This window comes from Sus scrofa, chromosome 3 (genome assembly GCF_054392235.1).
Source record: "Sus scrofa isolate SSC_HxYL_T2T_F1_AM1 chromosome 3, Sscrofa_HxYL_maternal_Yorkshire_Landrace_v2.0, whole genome shotgun sequence".
In the NCBI taxonomy this organism is placed as follows: domain Eukaryota; kingdom Metazoa; phylum Chordata; class Mammalia; order Artiodactyla; family Suidae; genus Sus; species Sus scrofa.
The window spans coordinates 347221-373486 of record NC_139385.1 but is presented as its reverse complement, the minus strand read 5'-3'; the positions used below and the strand labels follow the sequence as shown (position 1 = coordinate 373486).

General features: G+C 60.7%; 1 protein-coding gene across 13 annotated transcripts in view; it reads left to right on the top strand.

Moving 5' to 3' along the window:
* PRKAR1B (protein kinase cAMP-dependent type I regulatory subunit beta) overlaps positions 1-26266 on the top strand; it is an 82085-nt gene that overhangs the window by 37963 nt on the left and 17856 nt on the right. For all 13 annotated transcript variants that reach the window (XM_021085935.2, XM_021085937.2, XM_085016289.1 and 10 more), the window contains 4 exons: positions 9637-9698; positions 10353-10399; positions 19930-20088; positions 24168-24228. In XM_021085935.2, coding sequence (XP_020941594.1) covers positions 9637-9698; positions 10353-10399; positions 19930-20088; positions 24168-24228 — 329 coding nt within the window. The remainder of the gene's footprint in view (positions 1-9636; positions 9699-10352; positions 10400-19929; positions 20089-24167; positions 24229-26266) is intronic.

Sequence of the window (26266 nt, the reverse complement as noted above, 5' to 3'; positions counted from 1 at the left end):
CTCACCCCCACCCCCATTCACCCCCGTCACCCCCGCCCCCATCACCCTCAACCCCATCACCCCCGCCCCCACATAGCCCAGCGCCCTCTGTGCTGAGCCTGCGTCGGGGTGGGAGTCAGAGGTGGGGCAGTGGGGGCCGCGAGGGCACAGAGCAGGAGCCGTGGACACCCCATGGGAAGGCTCCAGGGAGCAGAGCCGCGTGGAGAGGGCGTCCGGGCAGAGGCGCGTGGGGATGCCTGGCGCCTCAGGGCCTGCATCGCTGTTTGGGCGCGAGGATGCAGGGATGGCCTTTGAAAGTGGCAGGCAGAGGGCAGGGCCCGGCTGCTGCGAGCACTCTCAGGTTACGGCCTTGGAGGGTGTAGGGCGAGGGTGGAAATGGCCAGGCTTTGAGTGGGGTGACTCCGGTGTGGCCGCCTGCCGAGGCCTGGGGGCCTGGGAGAGGGGCGGCCGGGGCTGGACTTCCCGCCAGCTGGGGTGTCCTGTCCCTGTCTTGGGGCGCCTGCCTCGGGCTCCCCCCCCCCCCCGGCCCACCGCTCCTGGGAGGCCACGTGGACTTGCGGACAAAGGCCACTTCGGAGGACGGACCTGCGGTGCTGTGGCCCAGGCGCCACGTGGCACCCATCAGGTTAGGAGAGAGTGAATTCTAGTCTCAGCACAGCGTAAGAGGGGCCAGGGACCGTGGGGCCGTGAAACGCGGACCGCGGAGTGTAGAACCCAGAACCCGAGCGCGTGCAGCTCGTGGCTGTGACGGGAAGGGCTGGCGCAGGGAGTGGCGCTGTGCTCCGGGGCCTGGCAAACCGCACGCCTCGGTCCCTCTACAGCCCCCGTTGCGGTTTTTGCAGCGTCTGTGCCTCCCCGGCCCCTGTTCCTCCCTGACCTCTGAGTTAGGTCCCCTGTGTTGTGTCATTGTCTGCAGTTACGGTCCGACCAACGCTTGGATTGGCCGTCTTTGGCCCGTAGGCTCCATGAGCCGTCATTTTCGTCCCTCTGCTTGCTTTCTGGTCTTTGCAGATGTGGCAGGCTCATCTGGTGCATTTTCTGCCCCAGGAGAGGGACCCGTTTCTGCTCTAAAGACGTCCTGGCTCCTTTCAGTGGGAAGATGTGTTTAGAGTCGACATTCTGGGCGGTAGGGGTGCTCGGTGCTTCAGTCTGTCCTTGTTGCTGGGGTGTTTCTTCTTTTGCAGACAGAACCGGGACTATTTTTCTAAGATAAAATATTTCATGAGTTCATACTGATTCTTCCAATTTCAATTCAGGGCTGTGGGATCAGCGGGCTTCCTTCCTTCCTTCCTTTCAACCTGACACGATGGATTTTGTCTTTATCTCTTTTCTCTCGCGCTGAAAATCCCAGCTCTGAATAACACCAACAAAAGAATGTCTTTGCTTTGTTGCACCACACATGCACACGCACACGCACAAATGCGAGTGTGTGCGTTCACACACACACACGTCGGACCTTAGAGTCAAAGCACTGTTGCCGTTGCCACCAGTAGGATTAGTAGCCACCGGCGAAGATTTTAGTCCTGCCCCTGTTGCCCTGAAGCATCTGTGTTTTCGGAGGCGATGCTGTCAATTGGACACACAGTTCAGCTCACTTGTTACTTTCCACTTCTGATTTGTAAGTGTTATCATTCAAATGACAATCTTGTTTTAATAATTATGTCAAATAGTGACATGGTTCCAAAGCCACCCGCCCCAGGAGGTGCCTCCACCGGAGCCTCGCCTTCCTGGTGCCCTGGTGGCCACAGCGCTTCCTTCCCGACACCTGTAGGGCCCGTTGTCCTGGGGTGGTCTGGGTTGGCGCGAGCAGGTAAGTAAGCAGGTGTGCCCGGAGGGTCACATCCCCTCCCCTTTTCTTCCACACTCCCTGTTCGGTCTGACGTGCCCCGGAGCTCACGCCTTAGCAGCCTGCTGACCGCAGAGAGCCCTCTGGCTGTGTGGGAGCTGCCCCAGGGCTGGGGCGGTGGTGGAGCACAAGCTGGCTTCTCCTTAGTCACAGCGCTGCCCGCCTCCTGGAACAGGAAGCTGCTGGCCCAGGCTCACGCGCACGTGAGCATCGGAATGAGGTGTCTGTGCCCTGGCAGGTGCCAGGCCCACCCCCTGAGCCTCGGGAATGCTCCATGGGCCTCGGTTTGCACAGGTGCCTGCCAGGCATGTCGCGCTGTGGCTGCTGATGAGCGGCAGAGTTGGTGCTTTCCTGTGAGACGAGCGGTGGGAAGCCAGCAGCTGGGAGGGAGAGACGGGCGTGGGCCGGCGTCATGAGCAGAAGCAGCCCCGGCCCAGCGCCTGGAGCCCCTGACCCGGGCGCCTTCACCTCCTGTGCTCTGTGAACCCCGGCCTCCACAGAGCCCAGCGCCACTGCAGGGGCGGACACTGGTGGCCATGCGGGACCTGAGCCCCGGGCACGAGAATGTCTCCCTGGGTGGCAGGGGCGGGGAGGCTGAGGGCCGGGGGGTGGCGAGAGGCGCTGTCCCAGAGCTGATCCGTATGGGCTGGTGGTGCCCCGTACAGATCCGGGGTCTCAGGCAGCCCCTGGAAGGACAGGAGTGAGGGCAAGAGAGCGCGAGCGAGCTTCCAGACTTGTGGTAAGTCTTGGAGTCGGGTGTTCAGGCCACTGATTTTCTTCTCTGTCCACACTCTGTTGGCCATTCTGGATCTTTCGCCCCCGTGTAGCTGTTAAGATCCGTTGGTTGACACCCACTGTCTTGCTGACATCGGGGTCAGATTTGGGTGGAGTCTGTAGACGAAGCTGGGAAGAGCTGGCCTGACCGTGTAGCGTCTTCCTGTCCACGAAGATGGGATGCCTGTGCCTGCGTTTAGTTTTTACATTTTGTCAGTTGGGTAGTTTCCCTCATCTAGAGCTTGTGCATATTTTGTGAGGTTGGCACCTCCTTCATTTTGGGGGTGTTAATGTACACGGTATTGTTTTCATGTTAAATGCCACCTGTTCCTGGCTGGCGTCTGCAACAGCGGTGGGCGTTTGTCGGTTGACCGGTGTTGTGCAGCCTTGCTGGAGTCACTGAGATTCCTGTAGGTTTGGTCTTTGTTGCTGAGTCTTCGGGATTTTTTACGGAGATGGTCATATCTTCTGCAAACAAAGACAGTTTTATTTCTTCCTTTCCAGTCTGCATACCTTTATTTCCTTTTTTTGTCTCATTGCACCAGCTAGGACTTTCCCGTGTGGCGTTTCCAGTGTGATGTGTGAGTTGTTCCAAGATTCCGTTATCATCCTTCTACGGTTCAGGGCTCCGTCGTGGTGCTTTTTTTTTTTTTTTTTTTTTTTTCATTTCTGACGTCTGTTGTGTCTTCTCTGTCTCTCAGTTTCTCTCCTATCCCCCTTTTTTGTGACCCTGTCTAGGGGTTCCTAGGTTTTTATGCTCTTTTCAAGGAACCAGCCTGGGTTTCATTGGTTTTTCTCTATTAATTTCCTATTTAAATTCTCCTTAATTTTTATTCTTTCTTTTCTTTTGCTTGCTTTGAACTTCTTTTTCTGGTTTCCTTAGGTGGTTGCTTTTAGATTTTCTTCCTTGATTTTCTTTCTTTTCTTTTTCGTCCACGCCAAAGCCTGTGGCGCTCCCGGGCAGGGATCCGATCCGGGGCGCCGTCACGCCCCACGCCGTAGCTGCATCCGTGTGCGCTTTCAGTGCTGCGAGTGTCCCTCCAGGCGGTGCTTTTGCTGCATCTCATACACTTTGATAAGTTGCATTTTCCTTTCGTTAAGAATGTTTTCAGCTTCTCCTGCGCCTGCTTCTTTCACCCATGTGTAATGGTGTGTGGCTTCATCTCCAGATGTCTGGGGATTTTAAGGTATCTTTGTTATTGATTTCTAGTTTAATTCCGTTGTGGTCTGAGGGCAGGCGCTGTGTGATTCATACTTTATGTGTTCGGCTGCACCCAGGTGTACCAGTGCTCAGCTGGCACCTCCTCTGGGGACTCCCCGGATGCATTCCCCACGGAATCCCAGGCGTGTGTGTGCTTCTCCAGTGCCAGGCGTTGTGGTTGATGAACCAGCCGTAGACAGGATGGCACCAGGTCTCCCGTGGCAGAGGCTCCCGGTTTATATAAACACGGATTTCTAGATGCTGCAGTACCAGCAGGCAGCCTCGCATCCCCCACAGTAAACAGCTACGCCTGAGTTATTGCTGTTTAGAGAGAATTACTTGGAAACTTGCAGTCAATACAGAAACGTAGTGAGCTTTCGCCCAAACAGTGGAAAAGCCTAAACATAAGCCAGGGACACTGTCTGGGGCCCTGGCTCCCAGCAGAGCTCCCAGCAGACAAAAGCCCCTCTGTCACCCGGGCAGCATAAAACAGGGTGTCGCCGCGGTGCTCAGTGCACCAGCATTTCGCCTGGGCTGATTCCTGAAAGGTGAATACCACTGACCATCAGCCCAGACCGGCCACGGAGCGACATGTTTCCAGGCAGAGGCTGCAGGTGCAGGGCTTTGAGAACCACGTGCGAAGGTGGGGAGACTGGCCGTCAGGGCCGCTGTCCCCTCCTGGCCTCACTTTGAAGTGGGAAGACGCGGGCGTCTACACTTGAACACGTTTTGTGTGTTCAGTGGGGCCTCTTCCCTGATGTCGTCTCCATCGCAGCGGTCCCCTGCCAGTTGGCACCACACCCACGCCTGGAGCGCCCCGCTGTGCTCTGTGCTGCTCGTGCAGCCTCACCAGCCAGGGGTATGCACGCATCCCGGCTCTGACCACCCCGGGCTCCCCAAAGTTGGATGTTTTGCAAAAGAAGACATGTAAAGAGAGAAAGCCACAGAAATGTTGGAAGTGCTAAGTCTGTTCTTTCCTTCGTGACTGGAGGGGGGGTCCTCTGGTCATTGTCACAGTGCTTTGGCTGAAAATCACAGGAATTCCGCCCCCACCCCGTTCCCCTGTTTCTAGAATGCAGAAGTGTAGATTCTTGGGGTTAAGGGAGCAGAGGGTCCTGCCTGGGACTGTGGGGCAGGGACCCTTGTCACCCCCACCCCACACGTGCGCCTCGGAAGGCGTCAGGGGCTTGGGGCAGGTGTGGCTGCCATTGAGTGTGGGCGCCCTCCCTCCCTCCCTTCCTCTGCCCAGTCGCCCACTGGGGTGGCCTCGCTCTGAGACCTGGTCCAACCTGTTTGCTCCTGTGGGTGGCTTGGCGGGGGTGGGGGGCGGGGTGTTTACCTGTCAGGCCACCTGCAGCAGCAGAGCGCAGTGTATTAGAAGTGGGAGCCAATAAAAGGGAATAAAAGCCATACTTGGATCAGGAGACTGGCTGAGGTTGGGGGCGCGGCGTGCGCTTTGGCGTCCTTCCCAGGGCTGGGAGAAGGCGCTGGGAGCTGCTGTGCGCGCGGGCTTGGGAACAGCTGTGATCTTCGCGGGGCTGCGTGTCGCCCTGCGCAGGGAGTGCGGGCGTCGGGTTAACTTCGGGCGGGGCTGTGGGTGCAGGCCTGTGACTTTGCCCTTGTTACGGTGGGTTGACTCCTTGGAGACTGAGCCCCTGGGTCCCTCCGGGCAAGTTTAGGGGCGGCGCCGGGTCCCTGGGCTGCCACCGAGGGAGAGTTTGTCACCGGGATGACCCCCTCCTTGTGAAGGCCTTCTCCACGCACATGTGTCACCCCCCCGCTGGACAGTGAGCCCCTAAGGCAGGAGCCACAGACGGAGGCAGAATCGGGAATCGGGTGACGTGCTCCCGCCAGGTGGGGAAGGCGCTCAGTTCTTGCTTTGTGAGAACAAAGGCCCCATGCTACTAGATATGCCTTTATTTTTTCCGAAGAAAAGCCAAAAATACTCCTTTTTCTCTGAAGAAACCCCCAATTTTTAAAATTTTATTTTGTTTCATTTTATTTTATTTGTGCTTTCTAGGCCCACATCCGAGGCATATGGAGCTTCCCAGGTTAGGGGTCGAATCGGAGCTACAGCTTCCAGCCTACACCAGAGCCACAGCAACGCCAGATCCAAGCTGCGTCTGTGACCTACACCACAGCTCACGGCAATGCCGGATCCTCAACCCACAGAGCAAGGCCAGGGATCGAACCCGCAACCTTATGGTTCCTAGTCAGGTTTGTTTCCGCTGCACCACAACAGGAACTCCCCCTCTCAGTTTTTAAATGCTGGGAGCCAGCTTCGAAAATGGTGCCCTCAGTGGCCCGTGAAGGCTCAGTGAAGCACCAGGAAAGTGGGTGATGGCCCAGGACCTGCCCTCCCAAAGGGCCCAGGACCTGCCCTCCCAAAGCGCCCAGGACCTGTCCTCCCAAAGCGCCCAGGACCTGTCCTCCCAAAGGGCCCAGGTCTCAAAAGTTTTACGGGTGAATCCTGTCAAGCTTCAGCCAACCGTCCCTTCTTCTATGAGTTGCTGCAGAAAGTAGAAAAGGAGAGAAAGCTGCCTGGCTCAGTGTGTGGTTCCGGATGGATCTGGGGACACACACCAGCCTGGAGGAACGTGCGGTCCCACAGGGAGGCGTGGCGAATAGGCATTGTTGGGGACACTGGCTGATGGCTTTGGGGGGAACGATCAGGTCCTTCCTCGTGGGCCGAGGGCCTGCACGTGAACATGAAAGCTCTTTGGCAGAAGGTGGATTTTGCTATGGGCTAAACTGTGTCCCCAGATTCACCTGCTGAAACCCTGACCCCAGGGGGCTGGTGTCGAGAGGTGGGGCCTTTGGGAGGGACTGGGTTCAGTTGAGGTCGGGGGAGGGCAGTGAAGTGATTAGCGTCCCTGGAAGACCTGGGGAGCCTCCCCCCCCACCATCCCCCCCATGCGAGGACACAGTGGGACGGCAGCCTAAGCGACGCTCGTGAGAAAGGGAAGAAAGAGGATAGGGCAGGACCTCGGCTGCTATTTCGCTCAGTAGCGGGGGTCCTCTGGCCATCAGAAAACTCCTTGTCTTCATGGAGGGTCTGCCAGTGGCAGCAGGCCTGGCCATTGGCCATTGCCGTTTGCCACACCATGGGCTCAGGGCCAGCGTCCGGCTTCTGCCAGGAGAGCGACATCCAGTGACAAGCAGGACCCATTGCCCAGCAGGTGTCTGGGGGGCCACGTGGCCCTCCCAGGGAGGTGGGTGCCACTGGGAACCAGGCACACCCAGCACCCACCCCTGGGGCCAGGCGTGTCTCAGGGTCCAGGGAGGCACCGATGGGGCGGGTTTTCAGAGGAGCTGTCTTCAGAGGCACGGAGATGCTTTCCTGAGGTCAAGGTGAAATCAAGCCTGGGGGCCTTGGCCGCTGGCTTGACCACAGCTTCAGAGGTCTTGTTTCCAAGGTCAGAACAAGTAACTTACCAGCAGGCCGTGTTCTAAACATTTACTCGCAAGTCAAGAAGTAGCCTTATTTTAAAATGGCACTTGGGCAGCAGGGTTTAGATTTAAAACAAACAAAACCCAAAATGTCTGTGTTGTTGGAATTAGCTGTGACATACATTTAAACTACTTCTGTTGGGCTGAGAATAACAAGCCCAAGATGGAGCGGCTCCGTTTGCATGCTTTTTTTTTTTTCTTTTCTTTTTTTTCCCCAGAAATGTATCAAGTTGGAATTCGCCAGGGGTGTTCTTTTTTTTTTTTTTTTTTTTAATTGAAGTGTAGTTGATTTACAGTATTATATGTTTCAGGTGTACAAGGTAGTGATTCATGATTTTTAAAGATTATATTGTGCTTCTAGTTACTACAAAATACTGGCTGTGTTGCCCGTGCTGCATATACCGCATCGTTGTATCTTATTTATTTCATAAGTAGTGGTTTGAACCTCTTATCTCCTTGCCTGTCTCGTCCTCCTTCCTTCCCTCTTGCCACTGGCAACGGCTGGGTTGTTTTCTATGTCTATATATGAGTCTGTTTCTTTTTTGCTAAATGTACTCGTCTGTCGTATTTTTTAGCTTCCATATATAAACGAGGTCATACGGTACTCGTCTCTCTGTCTGACTTCTTTCTTTCAGCATCATACCCTCCCTGTCCATCCGTGTTCTGCAGATGGCAATATTTCGTTCTTTTTCATGGCTGAGTAGTATTCCACTGTGTATTCCATTGTGTATGTACCACATCTTCTTAGTTCTTCCTGTCGATAGACAGACATTTAGGTGCCTTCCATACCTTGGCAATTGTAAATAGTGGCGCTGTGAACATTTGAGCGCGTGGATCTTTTTCGAAGTAGTGTTCTTGGTTTTTTCAGATAAATACCCAGGAGTGGAATGGCTGGATCACTCGGTAGCTCCATTTTTAGTTTTTTGAGGAACCTCCACGGAGGCTGCACCCAGTTGCATTCCCACCGCAGTGTGGGGGCTCCTTTGCTGAGTCGTTACCCGTATCCTTCTTGCTGGGGGCCATTCTGACCCGCGTGAGTGATGCTTCATCATCGTTTTGGTTTGCGTTTCCTTCATCCCTGGTGTTTTGACCTCGAGGGTCAGACCCCATCTTGATGAGTTTGGAAACGTCGGTTCCACGTGGATGGTGGGAAAGCCACGCCCTGGCGCGAAGTGGGAAACGTCTCAGCTCGGAGGTGGACCCGCGTCTTGGGGAGGCCGGGTGGCCGAGGAGCTGTCTGATGGCACCTGGGTGCCTCGTCTGCGGACTCTGCCCTCAGTGCAAAACCCACAAGGACGCTGCTCAGAGGCCTCGGGGGACAGACCCATGCACCTGGGGTGAGATTGTGTGGCTCTCGGGGGAAGACGCTGGATTTTGCCTCGTTTTCCGTCTGGGTCGGGGGGACAAGGGAGCAGGGCAGCCGAGCGGGGCTCCGGTGCGGCTCAGGAGGGCCTGGAGGTGGCAGCGTGCTTTAGCCAAGCGCAGAAGGAAGGCATCTGGGCACATCAGGGCTGAAAACCTGGGCCCTGCCGCGCTCCTTTGACCCCGCCCCCGCCCGTCACCCCCCGCCCCCTGCTCGCCGTCACCCCCCACCCCTGCCCCCATTGCTGCCCTCCTCCTCAGAGAAAGAAGCATGTGCCTAGAGGGAAGGTGACTGCTTCAAGGCAGACTGATTTACATTTTGTGGACCCTGGGAACAGCGGGCACAGGGCCGTTTGGGTCTGACCCTGTGTTTGCTCCTGGGCCCGCGCTGTGAGCTCCTCTGAGGCCCCCTCTTGACCCAGTGGCAGAGAATGCCAGGGGGCGGGGGGCAGCAGGCAGGCATCCCGTGAAGGTGCACCTGCTACCCGAGGGGCTCCAGCGTCATGAAGCCCCCGAGGGTGGTCATTGCCTTTCGGGATCCAGCCCGTCCTGCTGGTGGGTCCCTCTCACTCTGAACCCAGGAAATGAAATGGCCAGGTGGCCCTTGGGCACAGCCCCGTGCCAGCCCCCTGGCTTCTGGGCCCCTTGAGTGAGCTGGTATGACTCTGGCTTCTTCCCATTTCTGCATCTGGCGTCTCGACACGCTTGGATGGAAAGCATTTCCCTGGGAAAACGCAGCGAACAGGCCGTCAAGCCCGGCTGCCGTGCTCCGGCGGGTCCTCCTCGGCGCCGTGGGACCCGGTCCCAGGGTTTGGTCCCTGCCGGTCCCGTCTCTGTAAAATCCCAGAACACCCGGTGAGGAGGCCGTGAGCCTCGGGGCAGCAGGGTCGCCGAGGGCTTCACCTCCTTTGGGCCGAGTCGCGGGAACGATCGGCGCGCCACCCTCGCGGGGCTGGGTCGGGCGGGCGCCCGCAGCCGTCACACGCCGTGCTTTCTCTTCCAGCGACATATTCGATGCCATGTTCCCCGTCACGCACATCGCTGGGGAGACCGTCATACAGCAAGGTGCGCGCCCCGCGCCTCGGAGCCAGAGCGCATGGCCGGGCATCGCTGAGTCCCCGACGGAGGCTTCAGACCGCCTGGTCCACAAGTTAACATGTGTTAATGTGTTTCCGTGACTTCTTGTCACAAAATTGCCGAGTCCTGGGAGTGGATTTCAGAGCCCCGATGGTGTCGGGAGGGGGTGGGTCTGGCAGGCTGACCGCTGTCATCGGTTCACTCATTGTGTCGTGTACCTTAAAACACACAGCTTTTGTGTTTTGTTTTTTTTTTTTTTTTGCTTTTGGGGGCCACTCCCGCGGCAAATGGAGGTTCCCAGGCTACGGGTCGAATCGGAGCTGCAGCTGCCGGCCTGCACCACAGCCACAGCAGCGCAGGCTCCAAGCCGCGTCTGTGACCCCCACCACAGCTTGCGGCAACCCCAGATCCTTAACCCACGGAGCGAGGCCAGGGGTCAGACCTGCATCCTCACGGATACTAGTCGGATTCACTTCCACTGCACCACAGCGGGAACTCCCACACAGCTTTTGTTTCAAGTGTTTAATTTTGCTGAGAGCCGGTGTTGCTTGGTGGTGGGGTAGGAAGAGTGTCAGGGGTGGTTTGTTACGAGAAAACAGCCGCCCTGGGATCTTGCATCATGTGTCCTGTTCTTTCTCGTAGGGGACGAAGGAGACAACTTCTACGTGGTCGACCAAGGGGAGGTGGATGTGAGTACCTGACAACCGTGTCTGGGAAACGGGGCCTCGTTCTGCCCAAAAGCTCTAGAGGAAGCACTTGGGGAGTGGTGCTCGGGCTTTTTCCAACCAGAAGGCTGACAGAGCTTCCTCCGAGGACACGCGAAGCACATCCAGGCGCAGTGGGAAATGAGGTGCCCGGCAGGTGCCCGCACGGTCTCTTTCAGCGTCCGCGGCCCCGAGGCTCTCGCTTTACGAGGGAGCGCTGGGCCGCGGCCGTCCGTCCTGGGAAGGTGGTGCCCCCACCCTCTCCCTCCGCGACGCCCTGTCTCAGGACGTGGGGCCCAGCTCGGATGGGGAAGGACAGGTACCTCCTTCAGTCACCTGCCCCCCAGGCTGACCGCCTCCCCCCTGGCCCTGCTGGGATGTGGCGTCCTTCCCCAGCGCCCCTGCGGCTGCCCGCAGACCACCACCCGCACGCCGGCCTGGCACTGACACCCCCCGTGGGTATCTCCGAAAGCTGGGGCTTGGCCGGTGCTGCCCTCTGTCCCCTCCCAGGCATGGCCCGTCCCCTCCTCTCCCCCCTCTGTCTTCCAGGTGTGGCCTGTCCCCTCCTGCCCCTCTCTGTCCTGCCCCAGGTGTGGCCCGTCCCCTCCCGCCCCCCTGTCCCCCCCAGGTGTGGCCCGTCCCCTCCTGCCCCCCGTCCCCCCCCCCCAGGTGTGGCCCGTCCCCTCCTGCCCCCGCTCTGGCCTCCGTGCCCGCGGCTGTGTCTTGCCCAGGGTGTTTTCTGTGGCCCAGATTCAGCTCAGCTGCCACTTTGCCCCTGTTCTGAGGAGCATCTGTTTAAGGCTGGTCCCCAGGCCAACCGGGAACCTCCTGAGCATGGGACTGAGTCTGTCCTGGCATTTTGGCGTCTGCGGTCCCCATATACAGAACACGTCTGGGGGACCCCACACACAGCTGTGTGCGGGCTCTGGTCGGGGCCCCCGCACCAGGATGGGACAGGGATGGGGCACTTGGTGGCCTCCCTGCCAGTCATGTCCCTGCGAAGTGGGGCTCACCAGGCTCAGTGATGCTGCCCCTGCCCAGGGATCAGGGCTCGGCCCGCGGTCCAGCCCAGGCCGTCCTGGGGGAGGGCGGTTTCTTATTTATTTCCCAGCAGAGCACCTGCATCCACCACGGCTGCCCGTTCTGGGAACCAGGCTGGGGGCCCTCGGCTTTTGGGGCTGGTGGCACAGGAGGTGGCTGGCTGGGACCTCAGGGCAGGGGGTATAGGGTTGGGCTTTCTCTCTGTCCTGGGGTTTTACCGTGCTCTGCCCTGGACTGGGCCTCTCACCCAAGGAGGAAACTGAGGCTGGAGCTGAAGGGCCTTGGGCTGCAGTGTCGCAGAGGAAGTGGGCAGAGGGGAGGGTTAGAAGGAGCCACGGTTCCAACCCTGGGCTCAGGCTGCCAGCCCACAGTCACCTCCTGCTGGCTCTGCTCAGGGTTAAAAACAACACCAGCCCAGGAAGCAGAGTAGACAGACAAGGATGCTCCGTCCTGGGACCTGGCGGTCCTGGAGCCGCCCCAGAGGTGCTGAGGGGTAGAGCTGCCAGGGAGGCGTGGGGTCAGCGGGCGTTGGCACAGACCCGGCTCTGACCCCTATGGGGCTCCGCCTGCACCTCTGCGGTCACCACTCTGCAGGCCCCCTCTGCTCTGTGTTCCTGCTCCCCAGGCCCCCTCTGCTCTGTGTCCCTGCTCCCCAGGCCCCCTCTGCTCTGTGTCCCTGCTCCCCAGGCCCCCTCTGCTGTGTCCCTGCTCCCCAGGCCCCCTCTGCTCTGTGTCCCTGCTCCCCAGGCCCCCTCTGCTCTGTGTCCCTGCTCCCCAGGCCCCCTCTGCTCTGTGTCCCTGCTCCCCAGGCCCCCTCTGCTCTGTGTCCCTGCTCCCCAGGCCCCCTCTGCTCTGTGTCCCTGCTCCCCAGGCCCCCTCTGCTCTGTGTCCCTGCTCCCCAGGCCCCCTCTGCTCTGTGTCCCTGCTCCCCAGGCCCCCTCTGCTATGTCCCTGCTCCCCAGGCCCCCTCTGCTGTGTCCCTGCTCCCCAGGCCCCTCTGCTGTGTCCCTTGTTCTCTTGCTCAGACGTCAACTGGGCGATTGATCTGTGCTGGGCACTACCCACGCCCTGAGGGCACATGTCCTCTGGGTTTGTGGGTGTGGGGATGTGACCTCTAAGGAAATGCGCCTGGGCCTCCACCCCTCCCGTCCGTCTGCTCTCATTCCTGCTCTGCCTCGCGAACTCCTATGCATCCTTCAGGACCCGCTCAGGCCCAGCTCCTCCCCATCCAGGCAGAGCTGCTGGGCTGACCACCGAGGTGCAGGCTCCTCCCAGTGCAGGGACCCCCCTCAAAGATCCTGCCCCGCCTTCCTCCCCGGGAACGTCCTCCTTCTTTGTTCCTTGAAGTCGTATGACTCCGCCTCTCCAGTCCTGGGAACATCTTCAAAGTGCTGACTCCAGTGGCCCCGGCCTCTCACCTGGACCCACACCTTCCGATGCTGACTGAGGGAAGGTGCTGGCTTGACCTGCTCTCCCGCGCCAGGGAGGTCACAGCCAGGTCCCGGTCCCGCGGGGAGGGGCCAGGCTGATGGCTCTGTCACGGGCACCTTCAGTCTTCCCTGTCGGCCGTGCGGCTGCCTCTGCGTGTGGCTTCCGTGCAGGCGGGGACACAGGAGGCAGCAGTGTGAGGGGAGACGGGGCCGCTTTCTCATCACGGGCATTACAAGACACTGTGACCTGGCAGGCCCAGCCCTCCCCACAGCGGCTCAGGTCCCAAGGTAGCTGTGAGGCCCTCGTGGACCCGGCTGCCAGGGCCAGGTTGTCTGGGCACTGTGGGCGGATGCCCGCTTCCTGGCTGCAGTCTTGAATTTGGGACACTTGGGCCCCGGATGGGACCAGGTGTGACTCGTGAGGCTGTCCCGTGACACCGGTCGAGGCCACCCCCTCCGTCAGCCTGATCAGATTTTCCAGCCGTGGGCGGCAGGGCGTGCTGGCAGGGCCGGGGGCAGGGGCCCGTGCAGGGCAGCCTGTGATGTGGCCGCGAGCACAGGGTGAGCACGCGAGGCCGGAGCTGTGTGGGTGAAGGCCACATTTAAAAGAATCCAGAGCTGCTCCGTCGGGAATATGGAGGGAAAGGGGGCGCGTTGGCAGGCGCGTGTGGGGGTCGCAGGGTGATCAGGACTATTATTACTGCCTCGGGTAGAAGCCGTAGCTTCTCCAGGCCCCAGCCGCGTTCTGTTTGTGCCTTTCCGGCACGGCCTGCGGGGGGCAGGGGCGTGACCAGCCAGCCTGGCCCCGCACAGGGCAGCAGCTGCTCAGGGACCGGCCGATGGCCAGGGTCCTGAGAGCAGCTTTTAAGAAGACCCGTCTTGGAGTTCCTGTCTTGGCACAAAAGAAACGAATCCGACTAGGAACCTGAGGTTGCGGGTTCAATCCCTGGCTTCACTCGTGGGTTAAGGATCTGGTGTTGCCGTGAGCTGGGGTGTAGGTCACAGATGCGGCTTGGATCCCGCGTTGCTGTGGCTGTGGTGTAGACCGGCAGCTGCAGCTCTGATTTGACCCCTAGCCTGGGAACTTCCATATGCTGTGGGTACGGCCCTAAAAAGACAAAAAGATGAAAAAAAAATTACAAAAATTACCAAAAAAAGACCAGTCTCGTGGGAACAAGAGGGGAAACTGTGACGGTCCTTTGAGCCCGAGACCCCGGGACGCGCCGTCCTTGGAGAACCGCGCCCTGGCCGTCCTGAGCCTCTCCTCCTGCGGGCTGGACACTGCCCTCTGACCAGTGGTCCCCTGGGGGGCACGGCCAGGTGACCGGATGCCAGAGCACCAGCCTGGCTTAAATTACGGTGTTCCAGAGAGACACGGACAGTGCCGGGAGCTGTAATCCATTTTTCTAAGTATAAAAATATCTCCCAATTTGTTTTATTCGTGGAACATAGCATTTCCACCTAAAAGGACACTCAGTGGCCAACTTTATAGGCGCTGGAGCGCCGTTCCTCCCTGACCCGTCCAGGCCTCTGGTGTTGGAGGGCCCTCCTTCTTGGGGGTCCACCCCACCCCAGGCTCTGCCCCCCCCACCCCCGCCCAGGGTTCCCTCCTCACCAGCCGTCTGGGAGGATGTGTCCAGCTTCCAGAGGTCAGCACGGGGCCTTGGCAGCACCCCAGGAACAGGGCACCACAGGCCGTCTGGCTGCAGTGGTCATGGCCATTTAGTTTGCTCGCTTGGTGTCCTGTTTTTATTTTTATTTTATTTTTTCTTTTTCGGCTGCCCTGCCAGCCACAGCAACGCCAAATCTGAGCCTCATCTGCAACCTAAGCCTCAGGTTGTGGCAACGCTGGATCCTTAACCCAGTGAGCGAGGCCAGGGATTGTAACCACGTCCTTATGTCGGGTTCTTAACCCACTGGGCCACAGCAAGAACTCTGTTTTTCTTTTTTAAGTGGGGACATACACATAACATAAGAGGCGCTGTCCTAAGCGTTGGATTGTCCCGTGCGGAGGCCTTAAGGACACTCGCAGTGTCGTGTAACCATCACCACGTCACCCCCAGACCTCATGTCACGGTCCCAAACGGAGACTCTGTCCCCACTAAACACTGACTGCCCCCCCCCGGCCCCCGCTCCGAGTTCTGTCTGTGAGCCTGACTCCTCCAGGGCCCTCATTCAAGTGGGGTCGCACTGTCTCTGTCCTCTGAGCGTCTCATTCTCCGGTTCACCGTCCACTACACTGCCTGCACCTGGCGCCGTCGTGCCCGCCTGTGTCGCAGCCGCTGTGAGCAGTGTTGCTGCGGGCGTGGCCGCGCCAGGGCCTGGTCGAGTCCTGCTGTCGGGGCACGCGCTGACCAGTCCCTTCCTGGGTGCTGGGCGGCCGTGGCCCCAAGCGGGCTGTGAAGCTTTCCTGCCTCGTGTCGCCCCAGGGTGTGTCTGGGGGCCCGAGCACACGCTCGGCTTCCTGCTGAGGCCTCGATGGCCCCACTGGGGGCAGTGGCGGCTCTGGAATCGGGGGACAGGAGACCCTGAGCCCCCCACGTGGTGGTGGTCATGTGACAACAGCTTGAGAAGGACATGGGCCCTTGACTGGCGTGCAGGGTTGGTGGAGGAGCAAGCGGTGCTCCGGGTGCGGGTCGGGATCCCGGCGGAACCGCCCGTGGGAACTTGGCGGAGAGCGGCGTCCGCAGGAGGGTGGCCCACAAGCTTGACGGATCTGGGTTCCGCGGAGGGAGACTGGCTGGCAGCCCGCCACCCAGAGGACTGGTAGCTGACCGCCTGTGGCACCCTCAAGCAAAGCCCAACAAATCCCCCCTCCCCAGGTGTTCTGGGCCAAAGAGGATGGAGGCTCAGAACCGGGTTTACCTGGTGGGAAGAGCAGCCTGGGAGGCGGCGTCTTGGACCGGGCCGGAGAGGGCGGCTGGGCGTGGCGGACGCTGCCCCAGAAGGAGACCGTCCAGGGTGCGTGTGGGGAGCTGATGTACCTGGAATCACCTGCCCAGACTCACCTGCTCAGGTGCCCCCACTCTTGGCAGCCAGAGCCTGGGACAGCAGCAGAGATGGGCCATTAACATTTTCTCACCATCTGGGGAAAGAAAAACAACAGCGGGTGGCATAGCTGAGTTACCTCCATGCCCGGGCAGCTCCGGATTGCGTGTGAAGTGCCGCTGGGGCCGTGGGGGTGAGGCCGCAGGAGGCCCCCTCCAGTTAAATGGATAACTAACTTGGTGACCGTGTCTCTACTTACCTAGCAGTTGTTGCAACTAAACTTTTACTTTCTGTGGAGTCTAGTGTTGAACGGAACTGTCCCAGGATTGGGGGCAGGCGGCGGGCGGCTGGGGTGCCCCGTGTCCCCTGGCGGCGTTCCCAGCTGCCCTCTGTGGTTTCAGCGGGGTCGAGATCAGCCTCTGGAGACCCACCCATGGAAACGCAGCGCTGCAGTGAGGCGCTCCTGGGGTCTCCCAAAGCCGAGTCCTGCGCCTGGGATCCCTCACCGCCTCCGCCTCCGCCCCGAGGTTGGAGTCAGAGCTGGTCCCTGGTGGCCCACATCAGGGCCGCCTGTGAGGTGCTGACCCGGGGGCCCCTGTGTGGTGGGGGGGGCTGTGCACCCCCATTGAGTGACCTGGTCAAAGGCCGTGTCCTTGGGACGCCCTTCGCTCCCCACCTGCCTCCGTCTGGCCGCCCTGAGCTGGGCGCTCCTGTGCAGAGGGAGCATTAGCCACCTGCCGGAACCTTCTGTGGTTCGGGGAGAAAACCACCCCGCATGCTTGCTGCTCGCCAAGTCCAGTCCTGCCTCAGGGCCGTTGCCCGTCACGTTCCTCTCTCCGCCCTCAGCTCTCCCCCAGGTCTCCGTACGGGGCCACTCAGGCTGGGCTCACATTCAGCTCCACGGAAAGTGATTGTGGCTCTTCCCCTGAGCCATCGGCCTCCTGTTCTCTTCAAGGCGTGCAGCTCGTGGGTTTTTTGTTTGTTTGTTTGCCTTTTCTAGGGCCACACCCGCGGCATATGGAGGTTCCCAGGCTAGGGGTCTAATTGGAGCTGTAGCCGCCAGTCGACACCACAGCCACAGCAACACCAGATCTGAGCCGCGTCTGCAACCTACACCACAGCTTATGGTATTGCCAGATCCTTAACCCACCGAGCGAGGCCAGGGATCGAACCCGCAACCTCATGGTTTCTAGTCGGATTCGTTTCTGCTGCGCCACGCCGAGAACTCCTGCAGCTCGTTTTAATGGTGACTGTGTTTGCGTGATTATTAGTGACCGGCTGGTCAGTAAAGCCCCGTGAACAGGAAGCTGAGCCCAGCGGTCAGCACGTGCGGGCACTGAGGATGCTGGGTACCCCTGGGGGTGACAGGGAGTGAATGAGCCGAGAAGGCGGGGCAGGAGCCCTGGGTTCAGCCGGAGAAGCTGAGGCCATTGGGGAGCGTAAAGTAGCTCGGTGGGGCCTCCCCCCACGTTTCTTTTAAAAAAGAAAAAGCAAAAATGAAACAAAGCAAGAAGTAGCCCCTTTGCGTGCCAGCTGGGGTGGGGCTGGGCATTGCGCGGCCGTGGTGACAGAGGCCAGTGTCCCCAGAAGGATGGCCCTTTGTGCTCTGGGGGTGGCCGTGGCCGTCTGTGGCTCCACACAATGGTTTTCTCTGAGGCCCCGAGGATGCTCTCGGGACTTCGCGAGGAAGGGGTCCTGCGGCCCCCGGGGATGCTGATGACCTGCAGCCGCCGCCTGCCCTTTGGGATTGCGCCCCAGGAAAGTGGGGTTGCCACCACCACTGTGGGCTCTGCTGAGGCACCTGGCCTGTCCCCTGGGGCCCTGTGTGCTCTGGCGGGTGCTGGGAGTGTCCTGCCCCACCCCTCGGCAGCCAGGAGGAGGGCGGCTTCCTTCTTCCCCCAAGCGTGAGGGCTGAGGCCGCACGCGCTCCCCAGGCTCCCTGTGTCCAGCAAGGCTCGCCCAGCCTCGGAGCCCACGTTGCTGGGGTGACCCTGCTCAGGGAGCAGGTGCAGTGGGCTGGGGGTTGGTACCATCTGGGGAGACGGTGTTAGGACATCGTACGGCCACCCGGGATTTGGCCTGTGCCACCCCCACCTGGCATCCCCGTGAGAGGTGACGGCACTTGGTCACAAGCGAGAATTCCGAATCGGAGCTGAACCTCGAGCGCCCCTCACCCGTGCGCGCATAGCGGCTGCGTGGCTGAGACCAGACAGGCAGAGCCCAGCATGCAGATGAGGCTGGACCAGGAGGATGCGCCGTGGTGACCTTCAGGCCCCCGTCCTGGGGTGGGGGGCACTGACACCTGTGCCCTGATCTGAGTTGGGGGAGAACACGAGGCCGCGTGCTGGGGTGGGGCAGGTAAGCGTCTGAGCTGCGTCAGCGCAGGGAGGACTGTGCACAGACACAGGCCTGTAAGGGGGCCACCGGCTGCTGGCCAAGACCCAGTGGCAGCCCCGCCGTGGACACTGGGCCCCTTCGAGGGAAACCGGAAGTGGGGGCCCCGGGGACGCTCCGCACGGCCCTTTCACCCCTAGACCTCAGCTTGCTGGCCCTCCACGTCTGCGGCACAGCCGACGGGCACGCTCCCTGCCTCGTGGGCAGGACGGGCATTGCCCTGATTCCTGGGGACCCTTGCTGAGGCCCAGTGGCCCTGATTCCAGAACGTGAGCGCAGGCGGCCCCGGGTGGGGCGGGCAGGGGCCGCACAAACCGTGGGCCGGCTGGTTCCCCACGCCCCTCCCCCGGCGCCGGCTCACACCATCCAGTTATCACCTGCGTGGTGTTCCCCGCAGATTGGCAGATCTGTCCTCAGTTGTCGACAAGATAATGAGTCATTGATTCCGCAAGAATCGCTTCCATGATTCAGCCAATCCGTTCTCTCCCGCAGGCACCCTTCCTGCCAACGGGAACCATTCTTTAAGCTCATTGACACTGCGGGGAATGAACAGTGCGTTGTGTTAATTTATAGTAAGCAGATCTGCATAATACACAATCTGGGCCATTCTTGCAGGATGCGGACGTGCGTGTCAATGCACAGTAGGCCCTGTGCTGGGGGCGCCGCCCTCGCAGGCTGACAGGCCATCTTGTCTGCCCTCTGGGCTCGGCCCGCAGGGCGGCCTTAGCGCCCATTGACTGCGTGCCATGTGGGTGCTGCCCATGGGGAGGGGCGCCCCAGACTCAGGAAGCGTGGCTTCTTCCGGTTGTCAGCCCTGCTGGTGGAGGCGGGCGTGGGGCCTAGAATGGCAGGGACCGGAGAGGCCCAGGTGAGGGGCCCCGAACGGCGGCTGGAGCCTCAGGTGCCCGGGGAGTCACCTCTGACTCTGCTGTGTGGTTAGAGAGACTGCAGCCCGGGCTGGCCGGCCCTTCTCAGGTCGGTGAGAGTTGAAGGGAGGCCTCCTGGAGGTGGCAGGACTTGCTTTCCCGTGGATCAAGTGCCTCAGTGACACTCTCACCTATGTGCCCGTCCAGCCTCGGCTGTGGAAGTGCTGGGCCTGAGGCGGGCACCTTGGGTGATCCTGGGCCTGGGTAGAGCTGAGTTCCACCCACCAGCAAGGGATCTGGGGCTGCAGTGGGCTCCCAGCCCTGGAAGCTGCAGTGTGACCCCAGGCCCGGGACACTGTCCCTCTGTCCCCTGCGGGTATATGTGAACAGAGAGAGGGTGACCCCAGGCCCTGACACTGTCCCCCGTCCCCTGCAGGTGTATGTGAATGGGGAGTGGGTGACCCCAGGCCTTGAGGCTGTCCCCCGTCCCCTGCAGGTGTATGTGAATGGAGAGAGGGTGACCCCAGGCCCTGACGCTGTCCCCCGTCCCCTGCAGGTGTATGTGAATGGAGAGAGGGTGACCCCAGGCCTTGAGGCTGTCCCCCGTCCCCTGCAGGTGTATGTGAATGGGGAGTGGGTGACCCCAGGCCTTGAGGCTGTCCCCCGTCCCCTGCAGGTGTATGTGAATGGAGAGAGGGTGACTCCAGGCCCTGACGCTGTCCCCCGTCCCCTGCAGGTGTATGTGAATGGAGAGAGGGTGACCCCAGGCCCTGACGCTGTCCCCCGTCCCCTGCAGGTGTATGTGAATGGGGAGTGGGTGACCAGCATCAGTGAAGGCGGCAGCTTCGGGGAGCTCGCCCTCATCTATGGCACCCCCAGGGCAGCCACTGTGAAGGCCAAGACGGACCTCAAGCTCTGGGGCATCGACCGGGACAGCTACCGGCGCATCCTCATGGTGAGTGAGCGGCGCCTGTGTGGGGGCTTTTCCAGGGCGGGGTGGGCGGCCCTTCGAGGCTGCCTGCTGTCAAGCATCGTGTGAGAGTCTGGTTGTGTCTAGATGGCATGCCAGGTAGGGGTGGGATGGGTGGCCGGTGTCAGGAGGGATTCTGGGAAGCTTCCCTGAAGGCAGGCACACAGCTGGGGTAGCTCCTATTGCTTTCCTTCCCATTCTCCTTACAATTGTTGGCAATGTGGTTGCGATGGCTGGAGCTCCAGCTGCCATTCTGGACTATGAGGTGACTCTCACCAAGGTGGTGGAGTAAAGGGCTGAGAGGGGCCAGCTTCCAGAGGCACAGTGGGACTGTGGTCCTGGACAGGCTGCTGGCCTCCACTCCTTACACAAGGGTAGCCGTTTCACGTTTTCTTACAGGTGGCCAGGTCCTGTCTTAGGTGGCGCACACACCTGTGCAGGCCCTCTGGGGGGCCGTGTTGGGCAGCGGGGACGGTGTTCACCAGAGGCTCCAGGGGGGAGCTCGTGTGCTGGGAAGGCCTCCCCACTCTGTCCTGCGCACACACTGGCTGGTCATCGGTGCTGGGGGCCCTTAGGGAATGTCACAGGTGCACCCCCGCAGGGGAGGCTGACATGCCAGTGGAGGAGGTGACGGAGCAAACTCATGCCTCCTGGCGACAGTTTCCATGGAGAGTGACAGAGCAGAAGCAAAGGTGGGGGTGCCATGTTACAGAAAAGCCTGAGACCCCGTCCGTGACAAGGTGGCATCCAGCAGAGGTCCGAGCAGGCAGCCAGGCAGCCATCCTGGCCCCATGTAGCGCCAGGCCCTTCGTGCCAGAGGGAGGGGTCCGTTCAGTCTGCAGCCCAGCATTTCACGAGACTCCTCTCTGCCCTCGGGGGGTATCCTGGGTGCCCACTGTCCACAGGGGCTGTTCTAGTGCCTCGGCCACCGGATCGTGCCAAGGCCCTGCCCTGCGAGGTGAGTCCTGGTGCCTCCTGGCTCCCTATCTTTGTCTAAACCTGCCAATCCCTGTTTTCTCCAGAGAGAGAGACCTCGTGTGTGTGGGAGGCGCCCCAGGCACCCCCCCCGCCCCCGGTTCCTGTCTCCCCGGGACACACCTGGCCTGGTTGCATAAGCTGTTCCTCTGCCACCGGCCAGCCGAGTCCTCCTGGGCTGTGGGGTTTTTGTGGCTGGAACCTTATATTCAGGGAAGTTCCCAAACCACCAAGGCAGCTGGTGCTTCCTCTGCTTTAATTCTGGATCCCTGGGCGCTAAGAATAGCCGCGGTGTGCCGGGAGCCTGCAGAGCCGCTACATCTTGGGGAGAAAATGACAGTGCGGCCCACTCGGAAGGGAGTGTCCTTGCCGGCGCCCGTTTCTGCATCAGCCCTCGGCTTGGGCGGACTCGTGCCCGTCCCACAGCAAGCGGACCCTGAGCTGGACATACGTGGGGGACGCAGGATGGGGGGCTGTGCTGTCTCCAGGGAGGGGGCCGCCTCTGAATCCCAGAACCTCTGGTCCAGAAGGTTCCGCTGCTCCGTGTGGTGCTGGAGGGATGGGTAGGGCTCGCTGAGACCAGCCTGCTGGCTGCCCACTGCCTCCAAGCAGGACCAGGGCCCGAGGGCCCCAGTGCCCCACACTTCTTCCTTTTAAGCTTCAGGACCCTTTGTTCACCCTGAATCTTTATGTATTTATTTATTTTTTGTCTTTTTGTCTTTTCTAGGCTTGCACCGCAGCACACAGAGGTTCCCAGGCTAGGGGTCGAATCGGTGCTGTAGCCTCCGGCCTACACCACAGCCACAGCACCACAGGATCCGAGCCGTGTCTGTGACTGACACCACAGCTCACGGCCACACCAGATCCTTAACCCCCTGAGCGAGGCCAGGGATCGAACCCACAACCTCATGGTTCCTGGTCGGATTCGTTAACCACTGAGCCACAATGGGAACTCCCCTGAATCCTATGTGAGACCCCGAGTTGGAACTAAGAACGTAGCCTCCCATGGGAGGGGCTGGGCTGGGGTCCCTGGAGGCTCACCTGCCTGAGACCCTTGAAACTGGGTCCTGAGCCGCAGTGTTGAGCCCCCCTCACCTGCTGGGGCCCCGGTTCCCATCTGTGAAGTGGGGCAGCAGGGGGCCGGGACCCCCTTCTGGTCTCCTTTGCCCCAGGCCCCACCCAGCCCGGGCCCCACAGCAGTGCCTCCCACCAGCTGGGCACTGGGCCAGCTGTGGGGGGGATGGGGGGGTTTACATTGACCTGAAACGGGCAGGGTCCCGGAGGGGTTGTTCCGGGTCGGAGATCCCTTCTCGGCATGGCGGCTCTCACCTTCCCAGAGCTGGGCCAAGGCTCCGGAGCCTGTGGTGCCGTTCCACCGTGTGTGCACTTTGGCCAGAGCCTGGCATCTGCCGGGACCCAGGTCCCAGCCCCTCCTCGGGGCCAGCTCAGGCCATGCCCGGTGGCACGACGGAGCCTGGACTTCGCGGACTTTTTAGATTCCAGCCTCAGGACCTGTCGTTTCCCCTGAGACAACGGGGTGCAGTTTGGGGCCTGGCCTCGTGCCACGGGTTGGGGCCAGGGGGCGCGGAGTGAGGCCCTGGCCTGCTGGCAGCGAGGTGGGAGGTCGCTCCCGGGTCAGGTGGGGGACACAGGCTCTGGTCTCCGTAGGGGGGAGCGGCGGGGCGGGGCGTGCGGCGAGTGGGGGCTGGGGGCCCTGGGGATGGGGAGGTGGCTCTCGGCTCCTCCAAGTCTGCCCGGCAGATCCCATCACAGAGAGGTGGAAACCAAGGCTGTAGGTACCAGGGAGGAGGGGCAGAGCTGAGCTGGACCAGCCCCCCCAGCCCGCCCCCACCAGCGTGGGTCCTCAGCCAGGTCCCTCAGGAGGCGGGTTTCAGGCCCCGCTGGCCCCTCCCTGCGCCATGGCCTTGGACAGGCCCCATCCCAGTGACACAGCACCAGCCTCACCAGGCACAGAGCCCACTTGGGGCCGCTGGCAGCCCCCGAGTTTCCGGGCCGGCATGGTCCATGACACATGTGCTGTGTGCCCCCCACATGCATCGTGAATGCCCGAGCAGACGGTGGGGGCCCAGCCTGGCCGACCTGGCTGTCTCATCCCAGAAGGAAGACGCCAAGGAGCAGGCGCCTCGGTCAGCCTTTGAGGCGGGTCCCCTTGCCCGAGGGTCCCGGGCGGCCGCCTCCAGCTGTCATTCTGGGGCGGGAGATGGATGAGCCAGTTGTGCCGGGCTTTAATGTCTAAAGTTCCCGGGCAAACACGCCTGCATTCCACCGGGTGGGCGTTGCTGCCGGGAGGTCAGTGGGAATATAAATTATCTTCCAAAAGAAATGCCTTTCTCATGGCCGGTGGGGATCCGAGATGGCTCAGGCCGGTGGGGGGGGGGGGGCTGCGCCGAGCATGCCCCCCACCGTGGGTGTCCAGACACCTCATGGCAGACACACCTGGATGCTGCGCCCCCACCATGGCCACCAGCCGGCGGTGCAGAACCGCCCTAAAAGCCGTCTTGGTCCAGTTAGGTGGTCTTGGACCTGTTGGCTCAGGGGCCCAGCCCTGCAGGGGCTCTTTGCCAGATGAAGGGGTCCTGGGGTGTCCGGGCTTCTGTGGCGGAGGCCTCCAGGATTCTAAAATTGAGACTTGCAGCCTTTTTAGTGCTGGTCTGCCCCTGAGCCGTGCAGAGCTGGTGGGGAAGGGGAAGCTGGGGTCCCCTCCCCATGTCCCTTGACTGATGTCTGCTCCGGTCACCTTCCCGGGGTCCCGCGGGGCAAGCATTTAAGTACTCCAGTGCCAGACCAGGGGACCAAGGCTCAGAGGGGGTCCCCTCAGCCTCCCCTCGCCCCCCCCCTGCCCCGCTGGGGTTGGGGTGGGTCTGATGAGGCTCTAAGTCGTGGGGGCAGTCAGGGTGGACACCCAGAGACGGGAGCGGGGGTCTGGGGGTAGAAACGGCAGTGGGCTCAGACCCTCGCTCCTTCGGGGGGCTTCCGGGAGCGCCCCGAGGGTCATGGGGGAGATGGGGGAGGGTGGAAACAGGCCGGGCGCCCGCCTTTCTGAGCCGTCCTCTGTCTTCTTCCCGCAGGGCAGCACGCTGAGGAAGCGCAGGGTGTACCAGGAGTTCCTCAGCAAGGTCTCCATCCTGGGTGCGTGCTCGGCCGCGGGCGGACGGGGCTGCGGCGCGAGGGTCCCGTGCACGCGCACGCATGCGTACACGTGTGCCGTGCGCCCCCCCCCCCACCAAGCCTCGTGCCCGTACGAGCCTGCGCACACGCGCGCGCGACACAGCTGGGTGTCCGCCCTCCATCCGCGGAGCTGCGCGCCTGTGTCGCCGCCGTCGTGCCCGTGTCCACCGGGTCCGCGTGGCGCTCGCAGAGGCGCATCTGTGCCGAGTGTCTTTCCTGACCTCCTGGCTCTCGTCCCTGCACGTGGGCTTTTGGCCTGGGGGCCTGAGCGACTCGGCCACGTTTCCTGGGCTTCCGAGAGGGTCGGCATGGCTCTCAGACACGCCCTTCAGAGTTTTGAACTTGCTTTGATGGTTGCATATTGCTCCAGACCAGCCAGTAGGATGTAGAACTTTCGGCCAGGGTGGAGGCGCGCACGTCTGCGTCGGGCCCTTGAGGATTTGCATGTGAGGTCGTTGCAGTCAGCTGGAGTATCAGCGAGTGTGTGTCTAGCAGCTCCTGTTAAGGTCGGAGGGGCTGCACTTGGGAACGGGAGTGACAGCGAAGTGTAAGAGCCCCGGGAACCAGAGGATGTATGAGTCCAGCAGGAGCTCCCTCGGGAACATCACAGCTTTAAAAACTCCGGGATGGGAGTTCCCGTCGTGGTGCAGCGGAAACGAATCCGATGAGGAACCGTGAGTTGCAGGTTTAATCGCTGGCCTTGCTTAGTGGGTTAAGGATCTGGTGTTGCCGTGAGCTCTGGCGTAGGCCACAGACTCAGCTTGGATCCTGTGTTACTATGGCTGTGGTGTAGACTGGCAGCTGCAGCTCTGATTCAACCCCTAGCCTGGGAACTTCCAAGTGCCTTGGGTGTGGCCCTAAAAAGCAAAAAAAAAAAAAAAAAAAAAACCAAAACCAAAACCAAAATAACCCCCAAAAAAACAAAAACACCAAAAAAAATTTTTTTAATTAAAAAAAACCAAACAAATCGGGGGGGGGGGCCCCTCTGGGTGCAGGTGATGGTGAGGCTTAGTCCCCTTTTCTAAGAACCTGCAGGTCGAGGAGAAGCAGCAAGTGGAGATCTGTGGGCGCGAGGCAGCGGCGCCTGGGCTGACACTCGCAGAGAAAGGAGAGAGCCCGGCCCTCGTGGGGCGCTGGAGAGTTCTAGGCCAGAGCAGCCCCGGTTCCCTGCTGCAGGAGCGTGGAAGGGGCTCTCTGCCTGCCCCACGAACCTCCCCCCATGGCCCTGTGTCCTTGATCAGGCTGGGGGTAGTAGCTGCCCAGGCTGCCGTGCGGACCAGCTGCAGGGGCAGGAGCCCCGTCGGGAAAATGCCAGTGGAGAAATGATTGAGAACACAGCTCAGTCAAACAGGAGGCCAGAGGCCGGAAGGTAAAACAATGGGGTAAATTACGCAGTTGGTGGAGACAGATCAAGGACCAAAACAGACCTGACAGCCTTGGAAGTAAATGAGGGGTCGTGGGGACAGAACCAGTACCGCTGGTGCTTCAGATTCAGGGTCTTCGCCTTTGAGAGAATTTCTCGCAAGGACACACAGAGACGCAGACAAGCCAGAGGAAGCAGGATCCCCGTGTGGGCTTTGCTGCAAAGCTCCAGCCACCAGCAGTGTGGTGCTGGCACAAAGAGACACACGGATCGGTGGACCAGGAGAGAAAGCGCAGAACTAAACCCACGCACCTTTGGTCAGTAAATCTACAGCAGAGGAGGCAGGAATATACGACGGAGCAAAGACAGCCTCTTCAGTAAATGGTGCGGGGAAAACCGAACAGCTGCATGCAAAGGAATGAGATCAGACCCCTCTAACACCATCTTAAAAATAAACTCAAAATGGATTAAAAACCACAATGTAAGTAAGACCAGAGAGTAAAACTCCTAGAGGAGGCCCAGGCAGAGCACTCTCTGACCTAAATCACAGCAGCATCTGTTTGGATCCACCTCCTCAAGTCATGGGAATAAAAACAAAAATAAACCAACGTGACTTCTTTAAACTTGAAAGCTTTT